The following is a 23,825-nucleotide window of genomic DNA, read 5'->3' as shown; positions in this document are numbered from 1 at the left end:
GTCACGTGGGTTGAAGCCCGTCTCCATGGAAACACAAACACAAATGGCGGACTAGCGACTTAACTGTCAAACTCGAGGAGAGGAGTCAACCTGCATCTTTAATATATTGTAAAGTTGTACTGTAAAACAGATTTGAGCCAATACTAGGTCATTTTATATTGAATATATACATTTATATTTGCGACGTAACGTTAACTTGGCAAGGGAAATTACCTGCTCGGTGGACAAAGTCTTTATGAACAGATTTTAACATAACTATTAACAACACGTCTAGGAAACGTTGATATTGGGTTTCTTACAACATATTTATTAATGTGATATTACACAAAAGGAAGAATGAATATGTCCTCCACACCTGGCAACCCTTCCCCGTGGAGCGTCGAGGATACTTGGGGTAACCGACAACAATTTGTTTATGTTTTTTTTAATCAAAATGTAAATTACTTCCTCCAAAGTGATTTATAGGATTCACTGAAAGTTACTGTTGAACATGACCGATTCTCAGTTTTATATTACACTTGTATTACAGCATCTTGTGTTTCTGCTCGGTGCACAACCAGAGAATGTTTGTTGTGCTTTGCATGTTGAGCTCTAACGCTCAGGGCTTTTATTTTGAAGGGGAGGAGAAAGGTGAAGCGACCTTCAGGGACTATGAGCCTTCTGATGAGTTTCTGTGGCCGGAGGATATGTCCGAGTGAGTGTCTTTCAACTTAATTTCAACAATTGCACAACTCTCTCCCATCTATCGATCTCTCTACCTCTCCCCATTCATAATAAAAGGTTAAACAGTAGTCTTAAAAACTACAGTATTTCTGATGTGAGGATATGTTTCTGATATGGACCTTAGAAAATATAGCAAAATCCTCCCAAATTCCTTTAAACAGTTTCTATGAATATAACCTAATAAAACTGTACAATATACAGCTCAGTTCAGTTTGGATACAAACATCGCCCCAAGAAGTGAAACATAAATATGCATAAATAATCAAAAAATAATCCTGACTTTTCTCATACGGATGTCGCGACCTTTCCGCAAATGTGGAACGCCTTTGCATATGCCCTTATAGGAAGGAGAGTGGGCGTGACATAATGGGCGGGGCCACAGACCACGGTGGCGGGAAGGGAAGCTTGGCAGAAACAGCATGGATGTTCAAGCTGAGACGAAACCTGGACCAGCTGGACAGCATCCATGGACAGACGGCGCAGGACGTACTCCAAGCCAGGTCTGGCCCGCTCTCAGACTGTTAGACCTCTAGGCATATGCAGTATATTTAGTGTAGCAGTGGTCGTTCTAGAAGATGCCTCTATCCAAAGCAACCTTAATTATCTTGTTACTGGGGAGCAGGTATGGGAAAGGTATCTTAAAGGCCCCATTCCATTAAAATCATGTTTTTCCTATTGTTTGTTAAATAACATAGGTCAGAATAAGTTTGTGACCTGTGGTAAGTTTGAAATCTACGCAGTTTGTCTGCTGTATGCAATAGCCAATGAAAGGGAAAAGACAGAAGAAATGAGCCAATCTGGATAAGGTGACACTGTTACGTAGCGTTGTCAAATTATTATGCATGGCCCTGCCCACTTTGTTGGTTCGTAACCGCCCACAGAAGTTCTGAAGGAGTCGCGATAGAGATAGTGCTAATACGTGTGCGTAGTAACAGGCTAGTTACAGAATTTTGAGTGCAATGGCAGAACGACATCGAACCTGTGTGTTATGCCAAGGCAAAACGTCCACTTTGCATCTCCTGCCAAAGACAGAGGATGATGTTAAGGTAATGATGTTGATCTTAAGGATGCCCACAGGGTGGTTATGGGCATATAGGGAATCGAACCCGGTACCTAATGTTTGACAGGGACACCCTGACTACGAAAGTGACTTTACTCCTCAATCACACACACAAACATAGGAAATATATGAAATTGTTATGGAATGGGAATATATTCAAATAAAACAAAACTTATTTTGTTCACGGAAAACGGAAGACATGTAGGATATGATAAAGATATTGCTATGCACTGCAGCTGAATCAAGCAATGCCGCAGTGACAGTTAAGATTTTTTCCCCACGTTTTTTTATTCACGTTCGCCTAAAATCCAAATCATGTAAACTACATGGTTTGCTGTCATGCTTTAAAAATACATAACAGCCAACCATTTCATTTATCTATTCCATCCATTAGTAGGTAATCATTTCAGCAGTGGCCCAGTTGGATTGTCCATAATGTCCCCAGAAGCCTCTGTCCTCTTTCCTATCCCCTCTCCCTAGGCCATTAGGTGCCCAACGGACCTCGAGAGAACACCTCCACGCTAATACAGCACTACTTCCCTCCCAAACAAACACAACGTAACACAGACCATGGCCGTTCAGGAGTTAGTGGCTGTGTCTGCCAATATGAACCCACGGCCACTCCAAAGCACTTGGCCTTTAACCAATATGTAGCTTTTAATGGGAGACAATTTCCTTTTTCTGAATGGCCTTAATTCCGTCCAGCCTGTTTGTTGTTGTGGTTTGGCACTCAATAAGACTGCAAAGAGAACATTGAGCTACAGTATATATTGAGCTATGAAAGCTAGTTCTGTGTGTGTGTGTGTGTGTGTGTGTGTGTGTGTGTGTGTGTGTGTGTGTGTGTGTGTGTGTGTGTGTGTGTGTGTGTGTGTGTGTGTGTGTGTGTGTGTGTGTGTGTGTGTGTGTGTGGCCACTCTAGTAAACACCCATGTTTAGTTTACTTTTTTTTTTTTTTTTGTCCTAGCTATCCATAAAATGACAACAAAGTGTCAACAGAATTTTTTTTGTCACTATTGCTGTCTCCGATACAGGTTTTTATCGCTACAGTCCTGACCCGACACGGGGCAGGTGCAGCAACTGCTCTAAACCCTTTTATTTATATCGCTGTTGTTGTTGCTGAGTGTTCCCCTGTGTGTGTGTGTGTGGTTCCTCATCTAGAGAACAGCTCAAACTCTGCCGCCAAAATATCGCCGACATGGAGAAACGGCGGGGGACGCTGGAGAAGGAAATGGAGCAGCCATCGGAGCCGGGGAGCAGGTGAGACCGGCCGTCTGGGGGAAGTGGAGGGATTAATAGCTGAGATAAAAAGAAAGTGGATTTCTATTACTTACTCGCGGTGGTGTCCCCACAACCTCCCACACCCATGCGTGCTGTGTCGCTCTGCAGCGCGGCGATGGCGTTCCGACTGCGGGCGCGGCTCAAGAGCGCGTGTCGGGAGCTGCACCAGGAGGAGCTGCTGGAGGCTCACATCAGCACTGCCCTGAGGGCCAAGGAGTGAGTCCCCCGGCGGCCGAGGCTGGACCTGGGGCCCGTTGGTTGGATGTGATGATGTGTCTCAGTGACTTATCTATAGCGCCTACGAAGAAAGTGTCTTAGGGAGGAAGTTGCATAGAAGACATAAAGTAACACGATATAAGGAAAATGTTAACGAAATATTGAGGCAGAAGAATTCAAAAATATATATATTTTAAAACATTGTATAATGTAATTGTTATAATATTTATTTATTTATCTATAGTTTGAGCAATCAGAAAAAGCTCTTTCATTTTTCTTGTGTTACATCCATACAACATATTTTAGTGATTATATTTATTTTTTCACTTGTGCTGTAAATAGCACACACACACACACACACACACACACACACACACACACACACACACACACACACACACACAAAAATTAGTAGTGAATACATTTGGAACCAAAAAGTAAACCTGAATCCAGCGGGATGGCCCTTCTCTTGAGATAAGGCATGAACCTGTTGTATATATAGCATACTTTATCAACTCTCCCCTGTATCGAGGCTATCGTGGCGGGAAGGGGTTGGATTCTACAATGCATGTGTGGTCCCAGTGTCCAGGAAACTCTGGCTCTACATGGGGCTGGTTCACCTCGGGGTCCACCAGGGAAAAATAGGTTCTGGAAAAAATGTACTTCTGCAATGGGCTCAAATCGTCTCCTCATAACCACTTACCCTTTGACTTACTCAATCACTTTCTCGTGGAGCCGAAGTCTTATTTAGCCCTTACACCCGCCCCCTGCTTCACCAGAGTTGGTCCGTGAGCCCACGCCCTTATGGCTTCTTGGACCTCAGCGCTGTGGCGTGTCTTGGCAGGCTGGAGCTGAACCAGCTGGACGTGGAGCTGGCCAGGCTGTCCCACCTCAGGCAGGAGGTGCAGGACAAGGAGCAGGCCTTCCTGGCTATGAAGGAGCAGAAGACCCGGGCTCGCCTGCAGCGGGCGACCCAGGCGGCCAACACACTGAGGAGACGGAGGAGGTGAGGAGGAGCCAACACTCTCTCAAACTACACACACACACACACACACACACACTGATGAGGCTACCAATTTTCTTGGCTGCAAGAGAGTTATGGTACTTCCACTTTGGCGGAGTGGCATTATTAGATACTTGCTTGGGATTAACTTTATCTCTGAGTCTATAACGCAGCACCACTGGGTAAAGCCTAAACAGCATGTAGTTGGACAAAACTGTAACTGTTTTTCTTTTTTCTCGTTTCTCTTTGGCTTTATTAGAAGACTGTTGTCGTTGTTATTGGCGTGGGTGCTCCTTTGTTTACATGCTCCCTGGATACATGGAGGGACTTTCACACGTGGAACAAAACATTTTCCTGAAACCACATCCCTTGTTCATTTGGGCTATGAGCACCATTCCTAATAACCAGTCACATCTCTCCAATGCGATCAGGCTGTTGGTTGGGGTTTGTGACATTACTTTAACGTTGGGTCATCAGTCAGTGGCTCGGAGTTGGGTCCAGGTTCCAGGTTTAATTCCCGGTTTGGAGACCTAATGGGTCACTTTAATATGAGTGCTCAGAGTCAGGTATACATGCTCCGCTTTAATAATACAGATGATTGAATTTGACTTTGAATGGCGCACGATGTGAGCTGGGTCGTGGTTCTTTGAATGTAGTCATTGCAGGAGCCCCGTGGTGCAGACCAACGGGGTGAGAACCAGTCCTCACCCCTCCTTGTTCCCCTCAGTGCCCAGGCAGCGGCGCAGCAGGAAGAAGAGGCCCAGCGACAGCAGCTGGCCGACCAGAGCCCAGCCAGCCACCCGGCGGCTGCTAAGTGCCTGAAGCAGTCCAGCAAAAGGTCTCAGACGCTTTCCAGACCTAGAGCTGGAGCCTGGAGAAGCAATGGAACTCGCTCCATGTATTCCCGTGAAAATATAAAAACATGAAATACCGTTATCTACAACAACGAATAAGCTTATCGAATGATACTTGTCCATATTTGATGTCATGGATTGTAAATAACAAAAAAGGTGTTCCGAACTAGCTTTCTGTTTTCTTTTTTCCTGGCCACACTCTTTGACTCTTTTAAACAGCTTCACGTTAGTCACCTCTGGTGGACATTCTGAGCACAGGTGTCCCACCTACCATCACTCTAGTAGGAGGAATTACCTTCCCTGAACCATGTACAACAGTGGAATGATCACAGCTGCGTTTAAAGTTAGCTTATTTACACACATTAATCATCCCTCACACTTACTCACAGTGCGCACGTTTTAACATTAACACCACGTTTGTTTACTTGTCCTTGGTTTTTTATTCAGTGTTTTAGTATATGTGTGCCAGGTACTTTGCGCTGATATTGTGCGTGCGTCTGTGTGTGCGTGTGTGCTTGTGTTTGTGTGCATGTATGTGTGCCTGTGTGTGTCTCTGTGTGTGTGTGTGTGTGTGTGTGTGTCTGTGTGCTTGTGTTTGTGTGCATGTGTGTGTGCCTGTGTCTGTCTCTATGTGTGCCTGTGTGTGTTTCTGTGTGTGTGTGTGTGTGTGCGTGCCTGCCTTTGTGTGAACAGGGTGCAGCAGGAGCGGGCTGAGATGGAGCGGCAGAGACAGGAACACCTACAGAGGCGGACCAAGGCGGTGATGTCACTGAAGGAGAGCATCTCCACTACGCATGTGAGCCAGAGCACACAGTATCACAAACATTGGGGGAGGGTTCCAGGTACAAACAATACCCTGTATTACACGCCACGTTTATAATTGGCTCTATGAGGGCTGCCAGGTGACATCATAGGTCTCTCTGAGTGGTCACTTGCCACTGTAGCGTCAAGTACACGAAAATTGTCTCGCAAGTGACACCACCTGACACCAATTTGAGCCAATCAGAATCATCCAAAAACAACTGCTTCGGTTTCTCCGGAGACACAATTATACCACCACTGTGGTTATATTTAATCGTTGGCTTTGCTCTGTAAAACGGTGCTCAGTGCATAAGTAGGTGTGTGGAAAAAGGACCCACTGTTCTTTGAACAAGGGCTTCCAATCTCATCACCCGTGGTGTGAATGCATCGCTGCGTCCACAGGAGATGCTGCGAGCCCAGCAGCGCAGGGCGAAGGCCGTGGCCCGGAGGAAGGAACAGGAAGAGGCGGAGCTGAGAGAATCCCTGCGGGCCCAGGGTGTCAACAGCACCAAGCGGCTGCACCAACACAAGCAGCTGGAAGGGCTCCAGCAGAGAAAAGAGTTGGTGTTTCGTCTCTCACTTTTCTCTTCTTTCCCCTTTGATCTCTTGCGGCTTTTTCTCTCCTCTCCTCTACTCAACGAGTGCACACACACGTACAGACGTGCGCACACAACACACACACACACACACACACACACACACACACACACACACACACACACACACATCTCCCCTCCCACTGCCTACAGCAGATGCGTGGGTTTCCTCTCCCCTCGTGTGTGGATATAAACCATAACCCCACGCATCTCCCCTCCATCTCTCCCTCGCTACAACACCATCATAACACACTGCGCTCTGATTGGCTCCTACCAGGGAAAACGAGAGGAGGCAGGAGTCGAAGAGGGCGGAGATCATGTCCCGGCTCCTGCGGGAGGAGGAGCTACTGGCGAAGACCCGGGCGGCGCCGTCCCGCCCCGCGCCCAGCGAGGGGGCTCCCCTGCTGGGCCGGGCCAGGAAGAAGGTCCTGGGCTACCTGGATGAACTCTACCTCCAGCCGGCCCAGCAGGAGAGGCTCCCCAGGGTGAGTGGCGGGGCTGTCTGTTAACGTAGAGGGTTGGAATGGAAAGGAAATGAGTGAGAACGAAAACGCTTAAGAAACGGCGTACCCTAAAGTCTTGAGTAGGAATGTACTGCATCACATGCTATTGCCGCTATCGGTTCTAAAGGCATCTTTAGATGACGCTTAGCATCATCCACTGTGTGTCTGCTATGCAGCACGATACCAGCATTCCTTGTCATTTGTAGTTTTGTGTGAACTGGATCTTGTCGGTTTGCTGTGGAGCCCATGGCAACTTGACATTTGCTCAAGGTTTCAACTGACAGGGAAGTGTGGAGATAAAAGTTCCTTTAACGCTACGTGATTTGTTTATGGTAGTGTATCTCTTACTGATTTGATATCGCATGATATGGAGGACACCGACAGGTGTGTGTGTTTGTGTCTTTGTATTTGTGTGTGTGTGTGTTTGTCCCTTTAATTGTTTATGTGTTTGTGTGTTTGTGTGTGTGTGTGTTTGTGTCCCTGTATGTGTGTGTGTGTGTGTGTGTGTGTGTGTGTGTGTGTGTGTGTGTGTGTGGGTGTGTGTGTGTGTGTGTGTGTGTGTGTGTGTCTGCATCTCTCTCCCCCCACTAGAGAAGAGAGTCCAGGGCTGAGAGCAGCTCCAGCCCAGAGGGTTCTGACCAGGAGGGGGAGGAGGAGGAGGAGGTGGATGAGGAGGACCCAAGGCTCCACCAGCTCCAGGTGGAGCCTGAGTTCTCTGGGCTCTGGGACCACACCTGCAAGGTATAGCCAAACCACCGTCCTGCTCCAATAGCCTCTCAGACCCAAAGTTCTTCCTGTGAAGTGCTAGAAAATATAAAGTACAACGGGTTAGGTATCTACAGGGAGAAGGACACCATAATCCTGTGTGATTTGAAACCCACACTGGCTTGGCCTAGAGAGTCCTCTAGGTGCAAGCGATAAGAAAACGTTGGAGAACTTAAGCATAGCAGCATTATCGTATCTCTTTTCTGCTGATGTCGATAGAACATCAGGTTCAATCACAGTAGACCCACTGAGCTTGTGTTGCACTTGCAAAAAAAGAGTTAAAAGCTGAAAGGAAAATGGCAAGCTTTAGCTGGATCAAGACGATTCCTTTACCGGGAATGACTGGTAGTTCGGTTGGTCTTTATGTCCCTCTCCCTGTCTCTTTCTCTTTCTCTCTCTCTCTCTCCTTCTCCCGTCTCTCCCTCTCACTCTCGTCGATATCGCTCTCTCTCGCTTCCTATCTCTCTCGCTCTCATCTCTCTCTCTCTCCCCCCGTTTTTCTCTCTCTCTTCCTATCCCTCTCCTTCTCTGGTATCCCTCTCTCCCTCTCTCTCTGTGTTTGTTGTAAATGCACAGAGACAGGCATCTCCTCTCGTTGCGCCCGGTTCCCCATGAAGCCTCGTAGTGTACGTGCGGCAGCGAACCTCCCAGAACTCTGTGGTAGCAGTAGAAGTACACACAGGAAGTCAAGTGGAAGGTGCACCCCTTCCTCACACGAGTCCCAGTGACGCCCTGATCTCGGAGAGCCACTCGTCGTCGGCATGCAGCGGTGGTGCATGGGAGGGCTGCTGGCCTAGTTCTCCACCTCGCTGTACATCATGGCGTCAGGGGCAGCAGAGCGCGAGCTGGAACGCACAACGCTTCCTGTTGTTTGGACAGAGTCAGAAAGCAAGCGGGAGAAGTGATGAGTGGGAAAAGGACGGTGGAAGAATCCTTGTTTTGCATTTTTTAAAAGTTAAGTTTAAAAGTAAAAAAAAACGAAAGGTGCAAACAATGAAGAAGCCTACTCTTTGGTGTTGAGTCGGGGACAGCTGCCACAGCTGTGTTGGTTAACACAGACGGTGTCATGACGTAATGTTCCACCACGTCTCCTGTGAACATGCTGTTGCTTTTGATAAGCAGTTTCACGTGTGTGCGCCACATCAGTAGGATTCTTGACTGGGCTCGAACTTTGTTGCACAGCACACGGTGCGTTTGTGAACGTTTCCTCGCTGGAGGGGAGTGTCCATGTGTCCTCCTTTTTTTAATGGAGAAGAAGAAGAAATTAGCTGCGCCGGCCCACTTTGCAGCGTGATCCAGTCCCCCCCCCCCCCCCCCGTCGTTGCTTCCTGTCTTCCCCAGCGATGCGTGCCAGCCTACCCAGAAGGCACTGCAGCCCTCCCAGAAGGGTAGCTTTTAGAGCTGCGCGAAGCCAAAGCTCTACAAACGCAGAGCTCTGCAAAAGCAGCCCTCTTCTTGATTCGATGCCCATCAACCTGGGATTCTGCAGGCCTGTGTGTGTGTAGCTGTGTATGCACATGCGTGTTTGTGTGTGTGTTTGTGTGTGGGGTGGATGGGTCCGGTGGAGGGGGGGGTTTGGGGGGAAGTAGAAGCCCAAACCTGTCTCAGTCCTTGGTGAGGTTGTCAAAATACTGTACCTGCCAAGCACCCAAAGTACACACAAGCACACAAACATGCACACAAGCACACAAACGTGCACACAAGCACAAAAACGTGCACACGCACACAAACGTGCGCACGTGCACAGTAACACGCACACACGGTTGATTGATGCTGGAGAGCCCAAAGGCTGATGCTGTCACCATTTTAAAACTCATCATTTCACCTATAATCCATATTGTTCTAATGCTGATTGACAATGTCGTTTATAATCAGCTTTGAACAGGCAGTGGCGCCAGGCAAGGTCTTTCCAATGCTTGTGTGAGGCTCCACCCCCTGGTGACAGTGGGATGGGGAGCTGGGCGAGATGGAGATTTGCTTGGAGCAGCTGCTGGCTAATTAAAAGGCGTCATGAGAGGGGAAGTGCTAGACCAGTGCATGGACACTGGGCAGCTCGGACCACACCATGTGTGTTGCTTTGTGATTCCAACGGTAGCCAGCGAAAGTCTGAGCACATTGAGCCGTCATTTTGACCAACAATAAGGGGAAAATATGAAATTACTTGCTGTCGTTGGAACAACAAAGTATCTACTTTTTAGACATAGGAGGTATTGGTCATTTGATTGACCGTTTTGACCGCTACTTCGGCTAGGAGCTTCTGGTCAGGTGTTTTCGCTTCTAGGCCCTGCAGTGCTCTTCAGACACCGTACCGACACACTGATACGTATCTATATGTCACACCACAACTAGAAACCAAGGGCTTGGTTGTGCAGAGACGAATTTGATTCCGAGATGTGCCTATCCTGCCTGCCGCACCCATCCAAGGATTGTTAATGTGGCACTTTAGAGAAGACAACCATCTATGGATCTCCCACATGGTGACAGAAGTCCCCCGGGGGAGACGCTGTGGTCCAGTGGCAGCTGGGGGCCGCCAGGTCAGCGGTGCCGGGACGGCCTGCTCTGAAGCCCAGCCGGCCCACCAGCGCACCCAGCGCCAGGCCCGGCAGAAGGGTGGTGTGTGGGAGAGAACCGAAGGGGCCGCCCTTCATCGGCAGACCGGAGCCCATCCACTTTAAGGTACGCCCCCGATGGCTTCTACTCTGACGAAACAAAACAGCGTCTCTTCGCTCCGCTGATGTCTTAGCCCTCTCTGATACGCCAGTCGGGTCGATTTAAAGGTGACATATTATACCGCCAGGTGTGAGTGTGATTAGCCGTTACAAGCTGTCTTGAATACTGCCTGTTCTGACATCAGAGGTGGGTGTGCCCACCTAGATATATGACGGATAGATGAGCAACGTTTGCTACAGTCCATTGGGTAGGCAGGTAGACTGATCTTTCCAGCATACATCTAGGTGGCCACGCCCACTCGTGGTGTCAGAAGAGGCCAGTTTTCAAAAAGACTTGTAACGGCTAATCACACTCACACCTGGTGGTATAATATGTCAACTTTAATGTGTACAGCCCTTAATCCCAGAAACCATCTCAAAGGGCTTCACAGGCCCACATCACACGCAACCCCCTCTAATGCTGTCGGCCCTCTGAAGGGCAAGGGAAAACTCCCAGAATGCTAACGAATGCTAATACTCCTGAGTGCTAACTGGTGTATTAGCGCTTGCTGATAGCAGCATTATCATCTTGTGCTACTGATCACCAAATGCCTTGTTGCAGGACTTTGAGGTGGGCAGGACGTACAGGAAGAAGGTGGTCCTAACCAACGCCGGCTACGCCACTAACCACTGCAGGCTCCTGGGAGTGTCCCCTCACCTCAAAGAGTTCCTCTCCATCAGGTGAGCTCTGATTGGCGTGGAACACATTGGGCTGGAACAGCAGGTCTGGCTCTCTGATGGTACCGACTGCATTGTATTTGATGTATTTGATGTAAATGTAAAAGGGGTCTTACTGTTGTATAACAGATATGTCAATAGGGGTGTGTGTGCTGGCCTGTGTGTGTGCTAAGAATACAGCAGTTTTCAGCCTCACTCCCGTCAGATGTCAAAAGAAAATGAGGTGAAGGTAAACAAAAGAAAGCATACATACTGTATATACCAGCTGCAATCACTGAGATCTCTCCTCTCTCCATGCACACTCAGGATAGTGAGTCACTCACTGTTATAGCAATGTTGGCTCTCTCTCTCAGGGGCTCTCTCTCTGTCTGTCTGTCTCTCTCACTCTCCCTGTCTCTCTCTCTCAGTCGTGCTCTTTTTTTCAATTTCTCCTTCTCTTCTTCTCTCTTTCTCCTTCTTCTCTCTCAATCTTTTTTTCCTCTTGTACGTTCTCTGACTTTCTCTCCTTCTCTTTCTTTTGGGTCCTATTTGAGACCTAAAAAGATTCACAAAACACATGTCTGCTCACAAATGCAAACCCTATGCAACGCCTATTGTTTAGGTCCACTCCAGTTGATAGTTGAAGGTTAGAAATCAATGCATTTTTTTCTTCTTCTAGACAAACAATTTCTAATGAAGACGAAACCAAATAATCCTATTATTAGCACAGTCGGGTTAGAATGTGCCTTTATTGACGATAAGACACGGAGAGACACTTGGCTCTGCATGCGCTCCTCTCTCTCCTCTGTTCCTAAGCTACAGAGGCTGAGGTGGACACCCTAACGGAGCTCCCCTAGCAACCGTCGTCAAGCTGTAGTACACACTCACACTACTGAGGAGCGCCTGCTAACCAAGGCATCTCCTACAGGTCACTCAGAGACCAGTCATCATGAGGCAGGTCGGGGGTCATATGCCCGAGGAGGGGCCATTTAGCCAAGATGAGGACATCAAACCCAGAACCTTTCACGCTTGCATTCTTACAACCCGGCCCACTTGACTATGCCTGCCCCCACAAAGCAGCTATAAGCATACAAGTGAGCACCTACTCACTCGGGGGCTGACTCTCTTGTCTTACGCAACGGCAGAGACTCTGAGAGGTCTCGAGAACCCTGCTATTATTATTATTTATCTTAATCATCCTCCTCGCCATCATCGTCATCATCATCATCATCACCATCATCATCATCACCATCATCATCAACATAATCATCAGATGAAGCTTTTATGTCACCTTGAGGTATTTTTAACCGTTCCATAATAGCACAAACCATGTGGATCATATCCCCCCCCCCCCCCCCCCCATGTTCTCTCTCCACACCCTCACTGTCTCATCACAGTCTAATAGCCATGGCCCGAGGAAAACGTCTTGGGTCTCCCCCCAAATCGACCTAGTTAGTCTAATAGACCACCGCGGCCTCCGTCGCAATCAGCCCCCCCACCCAACCCCGCCCACTAGTGTTCTCACCGACCCCCAGGCACACTGTGGGGGCAGAAGGGGTGACTGTGGGACCCAGCAGGGGGACACAGAGACTTGGACCTGGAGCCTCATTTGGGCTTCTGCAAATGGCAGCCCTCCTCCCTCCCAGCCACCCCACTAAGCTAAAAATGACTCTCTCTCTTCCCTCTCATCCCTAGCGTAGCATGGTGTGTGTGTGTGTGTGTGTGTGTGTGGGTGTGGGTGTTGGTTTGGGTGTGTGTGCGTACATGTGGGTTTGGGTGTGCGCATTTGCGTGTGTGTGTGTCTGTGTGTGTATGTGTGTGTGTGTTTGCGTGTGTGTGTTTGCGTGTGTGTGTGTGTGTGTGTGAGAACCGAACAGGCTGCTGTATCTCCCCCCTGCTGGGATGTGCCACAAGGCAGCTCAGGCTTGCCAGCCCTGGTTGACAAGAGCATTCCGTCGAATCAGTGTGTGTGTGTGTTTGTGTGTGTGTGTGTGTACATGCGTGTGTGAGAGTGTGTGGCCTTATGTGTGTCTATGTTGCTGTGTTTTTCTTTCAACCTCCTGCACACCGATTCGAGGCGAACCCAGCATTAAAAATAATAAGCTGACTGACTGTCACGGTAGGAGTGAAATCCAGCGCTGTGTTCCCTAGCTAGCCACCTCAGAACTCACACAAGCACCTCACTGCTGGTTCCATTGGCTTCATCCTAAGCAATATCTCCATCCACTTTGTCGATGCTAGAGCACTATGATGCGTACCATGGAATATGGAGCTGGTATAAATAAAACTCATCCGTCAAAGTCGCCTTCTGCATTGCGGCACTGCACTGGAACAGGAGGCAGTTAGCACGAGCGAGTTTGAGCTCTGTTGAGCTCTAAGTGGCCATTGATTCAATGTATGCCGTTGGGCGAGCGATCGCGATCTTTAACTGAACACCGCATCAGTTAGCGCTGGTGTGCTCACGGGCCCCAGCCTGGAGCTGTAGCGTAGAGTAGCTGTAGCTTACTGCACCGTTGGATGCATGGCCTCATTTAAAGCACTCTATATAGCGCTCTCTGATGGGCTTTTTCTCATTGTTTTACTCCTCGTGCTCACTCCATCTTAACTCCCAGGTGAACTGCTCTCTTTATTTCCTTTCCTTTATTTTGTGCTGAATAAAGGCGTGTAGATGATGGTAGGACCTGCTGTAACGGCTTGGTGGAGGAGGTGGTGGAGGAGGAGGTGGTGGTGGAGGAGGAGTTGGTGGTTGAGGTGGTGGTGGTGGTGGAGGTTGGTGGTGGTTGAGGTGGTGTTGGTGGTGGAGGTGTTCGTGATGGATGGAGGAGGAAGTGGAGGAGGAAGAGGTGATGGTGGTGGTGCTGGTGGTGGAGGTCTTGGTGATGGTGGTGGAGAAGTTTGTGATGGATGGAGCAGAAAGTTGGGGTTGGTGGAGGAGGAGGTGGTAGTGGTAGAAGAGGAGCTGGTGGTGGTGGTGGTGGTGGTGGTGGTGGTGGTGGTGGTGGAGGTGTTGTGATGGATGGAGCAGGAAGTGGCTGTGGTGGAGGAGGAGGAGACGGTGCCGGAGGAGGCGGTCGCCTGTGAAGCGTATTAATTGGTTGCAGGCTCTCAGGACATTCCCTAGGACTGCCAACCAGCCCACTGCGGCTGGGAGCACTTCCAACCCACTCCAGATGACCGTCCTTGACCGTCCAAAATGCTGGCACCAATGGCACTAAACATAGACTTGTAGTATAGTGTAACCAGAGGAAACACCACCCCCATGTCTCAGTGCACCAAGCCAAACTTACAAACTTACAGAGCGCTCTATCACCAGGCAACAAGGAAGACTACCCTGTGAAAATGAACAGCCCATCCATGCACCATATACTTACAAAAGACATAGACACAACATTAAAATAAACCTTTAGTGTCAGCTTAATAACACTTGCTCCTACGTATTAACTAAGATACCATGTAATAACATCGTCAGCATCATCAGTTATTTATAGAACATAGAACATGCTGTATGTATTCACCAAGGCATACCACAGAAATAGCTGTGATATGAAAGTACAGGTGGTAACGTTGCTCGTCTACGTCGGGAGCCTCGTGCCTTTTGTGTTTTCTAATCGTTTCTGAGCGGTTGCATTATACACAGCCTCCCGCCCACTGAAGCTCTGGGGTGGCTATCGATCGGCTCACCCCGTGCCTCGCTCAGAGTTCTGCGTGGAACCTCACGTTCTCCCGCCCTCCACAAGTAAACACCGCACACTGTTGTTGCCTTTTGGACAAAACCTTTTTAAATAGTTGCATCTTTCAGGAATAGAAGAAAAAATAGAGAAGGTGAGATGCATGAACTTGGCATGCAGAATTATTGGATGCAACTTCGATACAGTTGAAATGTCTTTCCCTCATCGGCTATGCAAAGCGTTATACAATTATAACGTGTTTATTGCAAATGGGATCAAGTGATAGCATCTTTATTTCTGACAGGCTCCACTTGTTTCTATCTGTTGTTAAAAAGGTACTTTTATTTTGTAAGAAAAACCAGCTTGATTTTCTAAAAAAAAACACTGTGGTACGCCCACACACCATGTCTGGAAATAATTCAGTGTGCTGCTCATTCTGCCTCTGAGACTAGCTACTAGGCTGGCATCATGCATATTCTATTTAACTATCTGTTTGTATCTTTATCTATTTATCGATCGGCCTGTCTTTCTTTCTATCTTCAGTCTTCTGTTGTCTATCGTCTTTCTTCTTACTGTATGATCGTCTCTGTTGTGAGTTGTTTCCCCCCGGTTGCCAACGATTATTATTATTTTTATCTTTGGAGCATCCAAACAACCTGTTTGCATGTGCAGAGACTTGGATGAAAGCACAAAGTGTGCTTTAAACGGGGCGTTGAGTCCACACCAACGGACGGGAATCAGTAGATACTGAACAGCCGAACTGCTTATGTATACAGACTGTGGCCAGTAGTTGGAGCTGGCACACAAAAACAATGAAAAAGTGAGGCGGGATCACATTTCCCATTACTGCAGTGGGCAGGTTTACACTGCGATGTGCAAATCCAGCTTCAGCTTTCACCCCTGACCCTGCTGTTTCACTGGCTGCTCTCTTCCTCTGAGTGTACTCTTCCTCTCTCTATCGCTCTCTCTCTCACTCTCTCTCCCCCTCCCTCTCACTGCAGAGGCGATTCTGGTTTGCACGTTGCTATGGATATCATGTTCATCCCTCCGGTTGTGTTTCCACGGTATTGCTGCAAACAACTGTGGGGGTGCAGCCGTGCACAGACCTTCGTGCTCACGCCCCCCCCCTCCTCACACACACACACACACACACACACACACACACACACATCACGATTTGATGTGTGCTGCCTTCCTCCACAGTATTCTTCCCTGACATTGTTTACTCTGAGTTGGTCAGGAATGACTTTCTTTTTTTTTTACCATTCCCTCTAATGGATGTCCCTGCAAACTGTACATTATAATAAACGCTGGCTTTCACACAGGCTTCACCTCCCGCATTGCACAACTGCCATTGCTTGTGTTTACTATTCAGGCATTTAGCAAAGTGACCTACAGTGAACTGTTTTTAGATACAAATCCTTAAAGAGCAGGTAGGGCGTGAGGGAACGTGGTTCAGGGATGCCCATGGGTACACTTCAGGCATTAGGTTTTAAACGCAGAATCTTCCCGGTGTGAATCACGCACCCTTACAACTCAACGTAGTCTGCTGAACAGAGGTGGTGTTTCGTAGTCGATGAGGTAATGTTGGTTACGTTTTCCTTTCATCTGTCGCTCAGCTTCAATCCTCCGGGGGCGATGTCGGCCGGAATGTCATGTGACCTGCAGGCTGTGTTTCACCCCATGGTCAGTCCTCAGCTGCGTGATGTCATACCCATTCATCGTGTCGCCATCTCTCAGAAGGCGCTCTTCTTGGTCACAACACTCATCATTAACATCATCATTATAATCATTAACCAAAAACTTCAACTATCAGAGACTGTATGTATGTAGGAGGTTTTTCCTCTGCAATATTGCTATCTTAGAAAGGATATCATATGGGGAGCAACGCCTCCAACTGTGTAACAACTAACAAGGATACATGAGATTAAGAACAGGAAAAAAGAGCAGAAAATGTTATCCTGATGTTCTTTAATACATGCAGTTTGTTTTTTATCAACTCTTAACTTTAAAAAGTGGATTGCCTCGTGCTTTTCCTCTTCCAAAACACAACCTGTTTGTTTGGTTCAGTACCACGTTGCCGGCTGTCATTCACAGACCTCTGTGTCCTATCAATCTAGATCAACCAGGATCTGGAGGGAAAGGTCCTGTTTGAGTCGAATTCTGGACCCTTCTCTCTCTCCGTCAGCTGCACCACCAAGAAGTGTGAGGTCAGTAGCAGACACAGGACAGACACGCCCAGTTCCTCTCTATCTGCTTTTGGCCTGATTGAGCTAGCGGCCATCTTGGATCTAAACGATGGCTGGCTTGGTTGGCTAGGGAGAGAGATTGAGAGGGAGAGGAGAGAGTAATAGTTCTGCATGCACTGGCGCGATGACAGCCATCACGGTGATTGTCAGTCTGATTGATCTGCTCACATTTCTTGGGAATGGATGCTGGTTTTGGTTAACTGGCGGGTTGGCTGGTTTGGCTGTTTATGTTAACTGATTGTAGAATTCCGCATTCCGTTCCATGAACCTAGCTTGTTTTTAGAACCAAGATGGAACCAAGATGGCCACAAGGTGAATTAAAAGGCACATTATACAGACACACAGATTATGAACACATTTCATTTCATTTATTTCAGTGAGTGATTTCATTTAATGTCTTATAACCCTACAAGTAATATGGTTTAGCATTATTGTTTATCGATTACTTCTCAAATTGTGCTATTGAAGAATACTGCAAAAGGTGGACAACGGACACCTGAAAATGACTATTAATTGACATCAGGGCCCAGTGAAGCAGAATTTTAATATAAATGTAACACATAAACCTAGCTGTACTGCTCAGTAAAGACCATACACTGGATGCAGTAGGTACCAGCCGACACACCCAAAGACCAAGTAAAGCTTGTGCTATTGGTCTTGTCTGTACTGAGGACCTCATCCTCTCTCCACCTCAGCTGGAGGTGGACAGCGACCTGCTGGACTTCGGCACCCATGTGGTGGGCCAGACTATTTCCCGGACCCTCACCCTGATCAACAGGGGGGCTCTGGGCACCCATTTTACCCTGCAGCCCTCCTCGCGTGCCTCCCCGCATCGCAGACCAGAGAATAGCCACGGCCCACCCTCACAGCAGCCTTCCACCACTGAGGACGCCAGAACACAGCAACAGGTGGGGAGGTCACGGCTGTTGACTGTGTTCCCTGTCACAGGCTCCTTCCTGGAAGGGTTGTGTTTATCAATTGAAAACAAGTAGTGTTCATGTTAACTTCAGTCTTACCTCACAATAACAGTCAATTGGGATGGAGTCAATTGTAAAATATCTAAACACAAGACTGCATGATTAGTTAAGAAAGAGTCACCTTAGTTGTGTGAGGCACCGACAGCACAAACCACGTTTAGGGTTATGTAAAATTATTCAATATTTGATGTAGTATAATTGCTTAAAATGATTATAGCTCAGCCCCAGATACACTCGTTTCGCTCCAACCCTTTCGTCTAGACTTTTCCCTTTCGTTCAACTTTATACTCTTTTGCAATGTTAACACAGTGAACCTGAACAAGATTCAATCTTAGAAGTCGCAAAATACAAATGACACGCATAGGTTGGCACACTCACTAATTGACAAGGCCCCCCTTGGCTACGGTTGTGTGAGATCAAACAGCTACACCGCTTATGACTTCTGTTCTGTGGGAACGGAGTCGATTTGGATCCATCTATCTCCTGTACACCAGACTGGGAGGGGGGGTGGGGGGGGTGTTCAAGTAAGTTCTTTGTTCCAGGATGGGAGCATTTCATGGTTCAACTGTTTTACCAGACTGCTATTATCTGGAGAGTTGAACACAATATCCAAAAGTTAGCTTGCAACATTGCCACATGAGTTTGGGGAATTCATATTTTCGTTATATTTAGTAGCTGAACAGAGGTTCTTATCAAGAGCAATTTACAGTGAATTCAGATAGCTGTCTTTACAGGTAGGCTGCGGACGGAATCGAACCCAGTACCTTTTGGATGGGAGTGTAGCTACTACACTATGTATTTGGTTTAAACCATATTTATGTGTCTCCTTCAAGACCTCGGAAGAGCCTGAGGAGCCCAGGAGTCAGAACCAGTCATCTCCAGGTACACACATGCACACACGTGCACACAGGCACACACGCACATACACACACATGCCAAAAAAATCTTTAGCATGGATATCAGGAAGGAACATTTCTATCATTTTAAACATACTTCAACATCAATTTGTTGTTGTGTCTGTGTGTTCCTGTGGGCACATGTGTGCTTGTGTATATGCGTGTGTAGCTGTGTCAGAGCCATCAGGTCCAGAAGCTGGTCGGCTGCCCGACCCACCTCCTGGACCCGGGTCTGTGGAGGTGGCTGGCTTTGTTGAGGTGGACCCCCAGGAGCAGGCTACTCCCCTTGGGGAGGAGAAGGAGGAGGAGGAGGAGGAGGAGGAGGAGAAGGAGGAGGAGGAGGAGGACACCTCCGCCGACACCAGCGACATCTGCTTAGGAGAGGTACTGAGGGAGAACCAGAGCATCTGGACTGCGTCCACCGTTCAGCACCGCCGCCACTGTCCCATTCTGCACCCTGTCTGACAGATTGGGACAGAGGGCCCCAGGTCCAAAGTGGACTTGGAAAGACGCGGACCGCTGTTTCACTGCCGATACCATAAAGTCACAGTGGTCAACTTTAAGTAGGCTTTAAATATGGAGTGCCAATTCAATTAAATCTGTTGCTCTTACTGCGCGGAACAGCAGGGTATGTCATTCGAGGCCATCAGAGTAGTAGAGGAACATACATAGACGCCAGCATTACGTTGCATATGACATAGAGTTGTCTCGAATTAATCTGATGTCCAATCTCGCTTTATATGGGTCACGGGTCTTGAGTCACAAAACCCACACTAAGGAACGAAAAGGTGTGTGTAATCGTTGCGTGTGTCTCTGTTTGTCCCGAATGTGGCCGCTAACCTGGTTGACGTTCCAGAACGATACAGACAACTCTAACACCTCCTGTTTTTGTATCGTGCCAGACGTTGAAAGCTGGTTGTTGATTGGCCGGCGCCATCGGAAACATCTGTGGACCCTAATTGCCCCTCATGTTGCATCCTGCAAGAAAACATCCCACATCCCGTTCCACCCCATAGAGAAACACATTATACCGATCGCATTTAGTGCGCGCTGTTATCACTCTCTCTCTCTCTCTCTCGTTCTCTCTCTCTCTCTCTCTCTCTCTATCTCTCTCTCTCTCTCTATCTCTCTCTCTCATTTTCTACTCTTCTTTTCTCGTCTCTGCTACTGCTGCCAGTGTTTCACGCCCGGCGGTGGAATTGCTTGTAGCGGGCTCATTAGGCCCCTGTAGGGGGGGTAATAGAGAGAGAGAGAGAGGGAGAGAGAGAGATTGAGAGAGAGAGGAGAGAGTAATAGTTCTGCATGCACTGGCGCGACGACAGCCATCACGGTGATTGTCACTCTGATTGATCTGCTCACATTTCTTGGGAATGGAGGCTGGTTTCGGGTAAATGGCGGCTTGGCTCGTCTGGCTTTTAAAGCCCGCTGTTATACTGATTTGGATTCTGTGTTTAAAATAAGACATGTTTCTATCATTATTTCCATTTCATTTATTTTTGTTTTGAGTGCCCCCTCCCTTGGGTCTAGCATGTTGTAGGAGATAGCAATGAAGCTAAAGTGAAGCTAGGAAATAATATAAAGTGACATACCTTTCTGATGGAGATGAGGTCCTATTGCAGGTATAAACAAGGCGCATACTGTGTCTGTCACACATATTACACAAAGAAAAGCTGAATCCACCATTGACAGATCTATCGCCGTCAATGACCGTCAATGTTTGTGTTGTTCACACCAAGGATGTGTCCCGCATCCTCCTCGTTATTGTGAGAGAGAGTGGAGAGAGGATTCTGAATAGCACCGTACCTTTCTCTGTGCTTTGTGACTTCCCCTCCCTCAGGTGAGATCAGGGCCAATCGGCCCTTTTGACAAGGTCCTTCTGGAGGTCCTCTTCAGCCCCACCACTCCAGGGGAGGCCCGGCTGAACTTCCACGTCCGCTTCTCCGACCAGACCTGTTCACCTGTGAGTCTGGTTCAAGAGGAGCCAACCAAGCAGCATAAACAAACCTCTCTGGCAGAACCAAACACAGACTATACAGTAGATGAGTGTCTAATTGGAAACCAAAAGCCTTTGGAAACCATGACAACTCAATCTATTATCTTTAGTTCTGCATTCCATTTCGTCGACCAGGCAGCATTTAGAAGGTACTTTCATTGAGTTCTCCTTTATTTCTAAATATTTTAGTATCACATTGTTCTCACTGATTGCTGAGCAGGATTCCCTCTCACTAAACATTGGGCCGCGTTCGATGCGTGCATCATGGATCCCTTCCCCAAACATCCCAGGTTCGGTATCGATAAAGTGCGTGTTATGTCCTCCCCAGATCCCTGTCAGAGTGAAAGGAGCGGCGTTGGACGTCCCGGTGTGGCTGCCCCAGCCCAACGTCGACCTGAACATCTGCATGTTCGAGCGCCTCTATCAGGAAACCATCGTGGTAAACAGCAGGTGGGTGCACACAGGAAGACGTTATCAACAGCAGCAACGTTGACGATAACGACCTGAGGAAAGAACCAGAGATTGTGTCCCGCTTGACCCAGACAAATAATGCGCAATGGCACCCTAGCGTAGCCGGATTTATGATATTGGATTTATAATATGATAATACGAAACTGCCTCAGTCTCAGTCTTTAGTCTCTGCTAAGCGGAGAGGTATTTTCACAGCCAAACAGCTCCCGGAAATCCCTTTCAAATTAACAGCGCTGTCGGCTTACGTTCCAGCCTGCCACGGGATCGAGCATCATCACCTAGCTCCATGCTGTCACGTGGTGCTGACGATTCTGATGGTACATAACACTGTTATTGGACTGATGGTAATATAACGGGTTAATGCAAGGAAGTTACCACTGTGAAATAATGGCCATAATAAACAAATACCAATACTAACATTGGCACTCATAAATATGTATTATATTTTAAGTAGAGTATGCAAACTAGAAGCCTTGTCATAGGCAGTGATACTTACCGTATATTGGTATTCATCGTTTCTAGAAATGATGAATTCTAATACTCTCATGTTTTTAGAAGATAGTGAAATGAAACTAATACGATCCCTAAGTCTCAGAACTAAGTATTATTAAAATGTGTATAAGTCAAGGTTATCTATCAGTGTCACAGGGTGAAGGGTATTTATATTCATGTATGCGTTCTACGGAACAACAAGTACATTTTGATCCTGATAATGTGATTGGTGGTGAGGACGCCCACGGCCAAGGGGTTAAGAACAGGGTGAGGAGGTGTGTGTGTGTGTGTGTGTGTGTGTGTGTCTCTACTACAGTCAGTCTTTCCGTCACGTCATCCCCCCCCTCTTCCTCCTCCTCCCCCTCTGTGGGAGGGAGAGAGGGAGGGAGGGAGGGAGGGAGAGAGGGAGGGAGGGAGAGAAGGGGGGGGGGATTTGTGACAAACCGCCATCTGGTGGACCGGCAGCATTCGGGATCATGTCATCGCACGAGGATGATGATGATGATGATGATGATGATGATGATGACGGCGTCAGCGTGAGACGGGAGCGTCACGGAAAATAAAGCGGCGTGCTTAACACAAGCGGCGCACGCCAACATGGCGCACCTCGCAGTCGCCGTGGTCTACTCCCCCCGTGATCGCTGTTGTTGGGGGCAACCGACACACGGTCCCGCTTAGCGAGGGGATGGACTTCCTCCTCGGCCTGTTCACGTTCTCGTGGGGGAGAACTGTAGCATCATCCTCAGTGTACATTATCCTGGAGTCTAACTCCTGCTTTCCAAAAAAGGAACAAATTGATCACCAAGCTCTCTGGGGAAGGAGTTTCATTTCATGACAATAAGGAACGCAGTAGTCTGGCGAATTAAAATAAAGACAATGGTGCCGCCTGAGGAAAGTTTAGCAATCTACAGAGCAATCAGAACTGCTGACTGAAAATCCATTAAAAGAAATGTATTGTATTTTGTTTACTTGGAGCCAGATTCAGCAAGAGCGAAGAGAGTAGAGTCACGTCAACGTCGGACCACAACCAGAAATAAATGACTTCCCAGCCAAGGCCAGGCTGATATGCAAAGCACAGATCGCTGATATAAATGTATATTCTTAAAGTCTTTCAGGCACACAGAACTGGGTATTTTGTGTTGGAAGGTATTCATAAAGTTTGCTAGTATGTGGCCAGAAAACTTCAAATCAAAATGAGTAGTCATGGCAGCAAATACTGTCCCAAAAACACTTATATACTTCAATATAATACATCTAATATATACACGTATATAAATATGTATTCTGGCAGAAATGGTCCAATGTTTCACAAAGATCTAACTTGGGTTAATGAGCCGGTGGTTTGGACGCGGAACGTTCCGGACAGCCCAGTTTTGTGTGTTTGCCATTTCAAACGCCCTCCCTGCTGTTGCATGCTGAGTGTTTAGCTAGAGGCATTTTGTTCCAAGCTAATGCCAGCCATGTAAAGACAGGAGCCTTTATTCCTTCTTCACACTACTGTCCTGTCCTCAGTTACCCCCCCCCCCCCCCATACCTACAAATACACACACACACAGACACATACACACACTCACACCTGCAACTATACACTCTCACACACACACACACACTTACCTACAACAACACCCGCACACACCTGCCCTTTTTTTTCACAACTTCTTAAATGTTATCGCCACAAAATGTGACGATCGGTCCAAGTCGATAAACAGTTTGGTTATTTTTAGTATTTTACATGTGACTGCCGCTAAAAATGTTCGTCGTGTTTCAAATCAGTAAGGAATGAGACACGATGCAGTGGCGTTTCACCAGCGAGGCTGTCTCGGGTGGTTTGAACAGGGCTTTCTCGGGGTAGTCGTGGTGAAAGTGTGCACATGTAGGTCACTGCTCATCAATGTCTTTCTCTGCCGTTTTATAA

At 47.7% G+C, this 23,825-nt stretch overlaps 1 protein-coding gene across 1 annotated transcript in view; it reads left to right on the top strand.

Annotated features, from left to right (window-relative positions):
• Nucleotides 1-342: 342 nt before the first annotated feature.
• Nucleotides 343-23,825, top strand: part of cfap74 (cilia and flagella associated protein 74) — a gene marked incomplete at both ends in the record, with an annotated part of 44,869 nt that continues 21,386 nt past the window's right edge. The window contains 20 exon segments of the mRNA XM_079742085.1: nt 343-394; nt 619-694; nt 1,068-1,223; nt 2,942-3,040; nt 3,170-3,277; nt 4,122-4,283; nt 5,008-5,118; nt 5,828-5,930; nt 6,338-6,495; nt 6,809-7,016; nt 7,626-7,775; nt 10,284-10,475; nt 11,070-11,188; nt 16,452-16,518; nt 16,953-17,042; nt 17,777-17,989; nt 18,892-18,940; nt 19,124-19,338; nt 20,792-20,914; nt 21,276-21,397. Coding sequence (XP_079598211.1) covers nt 343-394; nt 619-694; nt 1,068-1,223; nt 2,942-3,040; nt 3,170-3,277; nt 4,122-4,283; nt 5,008-5,118; nt 5,828-5,930; nt 6,338-6,495; nt 6,809-7,016; nt 7,626-7,775; nt 10,284-10,475; nt 11,070-11,188; nt 16,452-16,518; nt 16,953-17,042; nt 17,777-17,989; nt 18,892-18,940; nt 19,124-19,338; nt 20,792-20,914; nt 21,276-21,397 — 2,573 coding nt within the window.

The sequence above is a fragment of the Pollachius pollachius genome (assembly GCF_949987615.1).
Source record: "Pollachius pollachius genome assembly, chromosome: 8".
NCBI lineage: Eukaryota > Metazoa > Chordata > Actinopteri > Gadiformes > Gadidae > Pollachius > Pollachius pollachius.
Note: the sequence above shows the minus strand (reverse complement) of the source record. Positions and strands in the feature narration are given on the sequence as shown.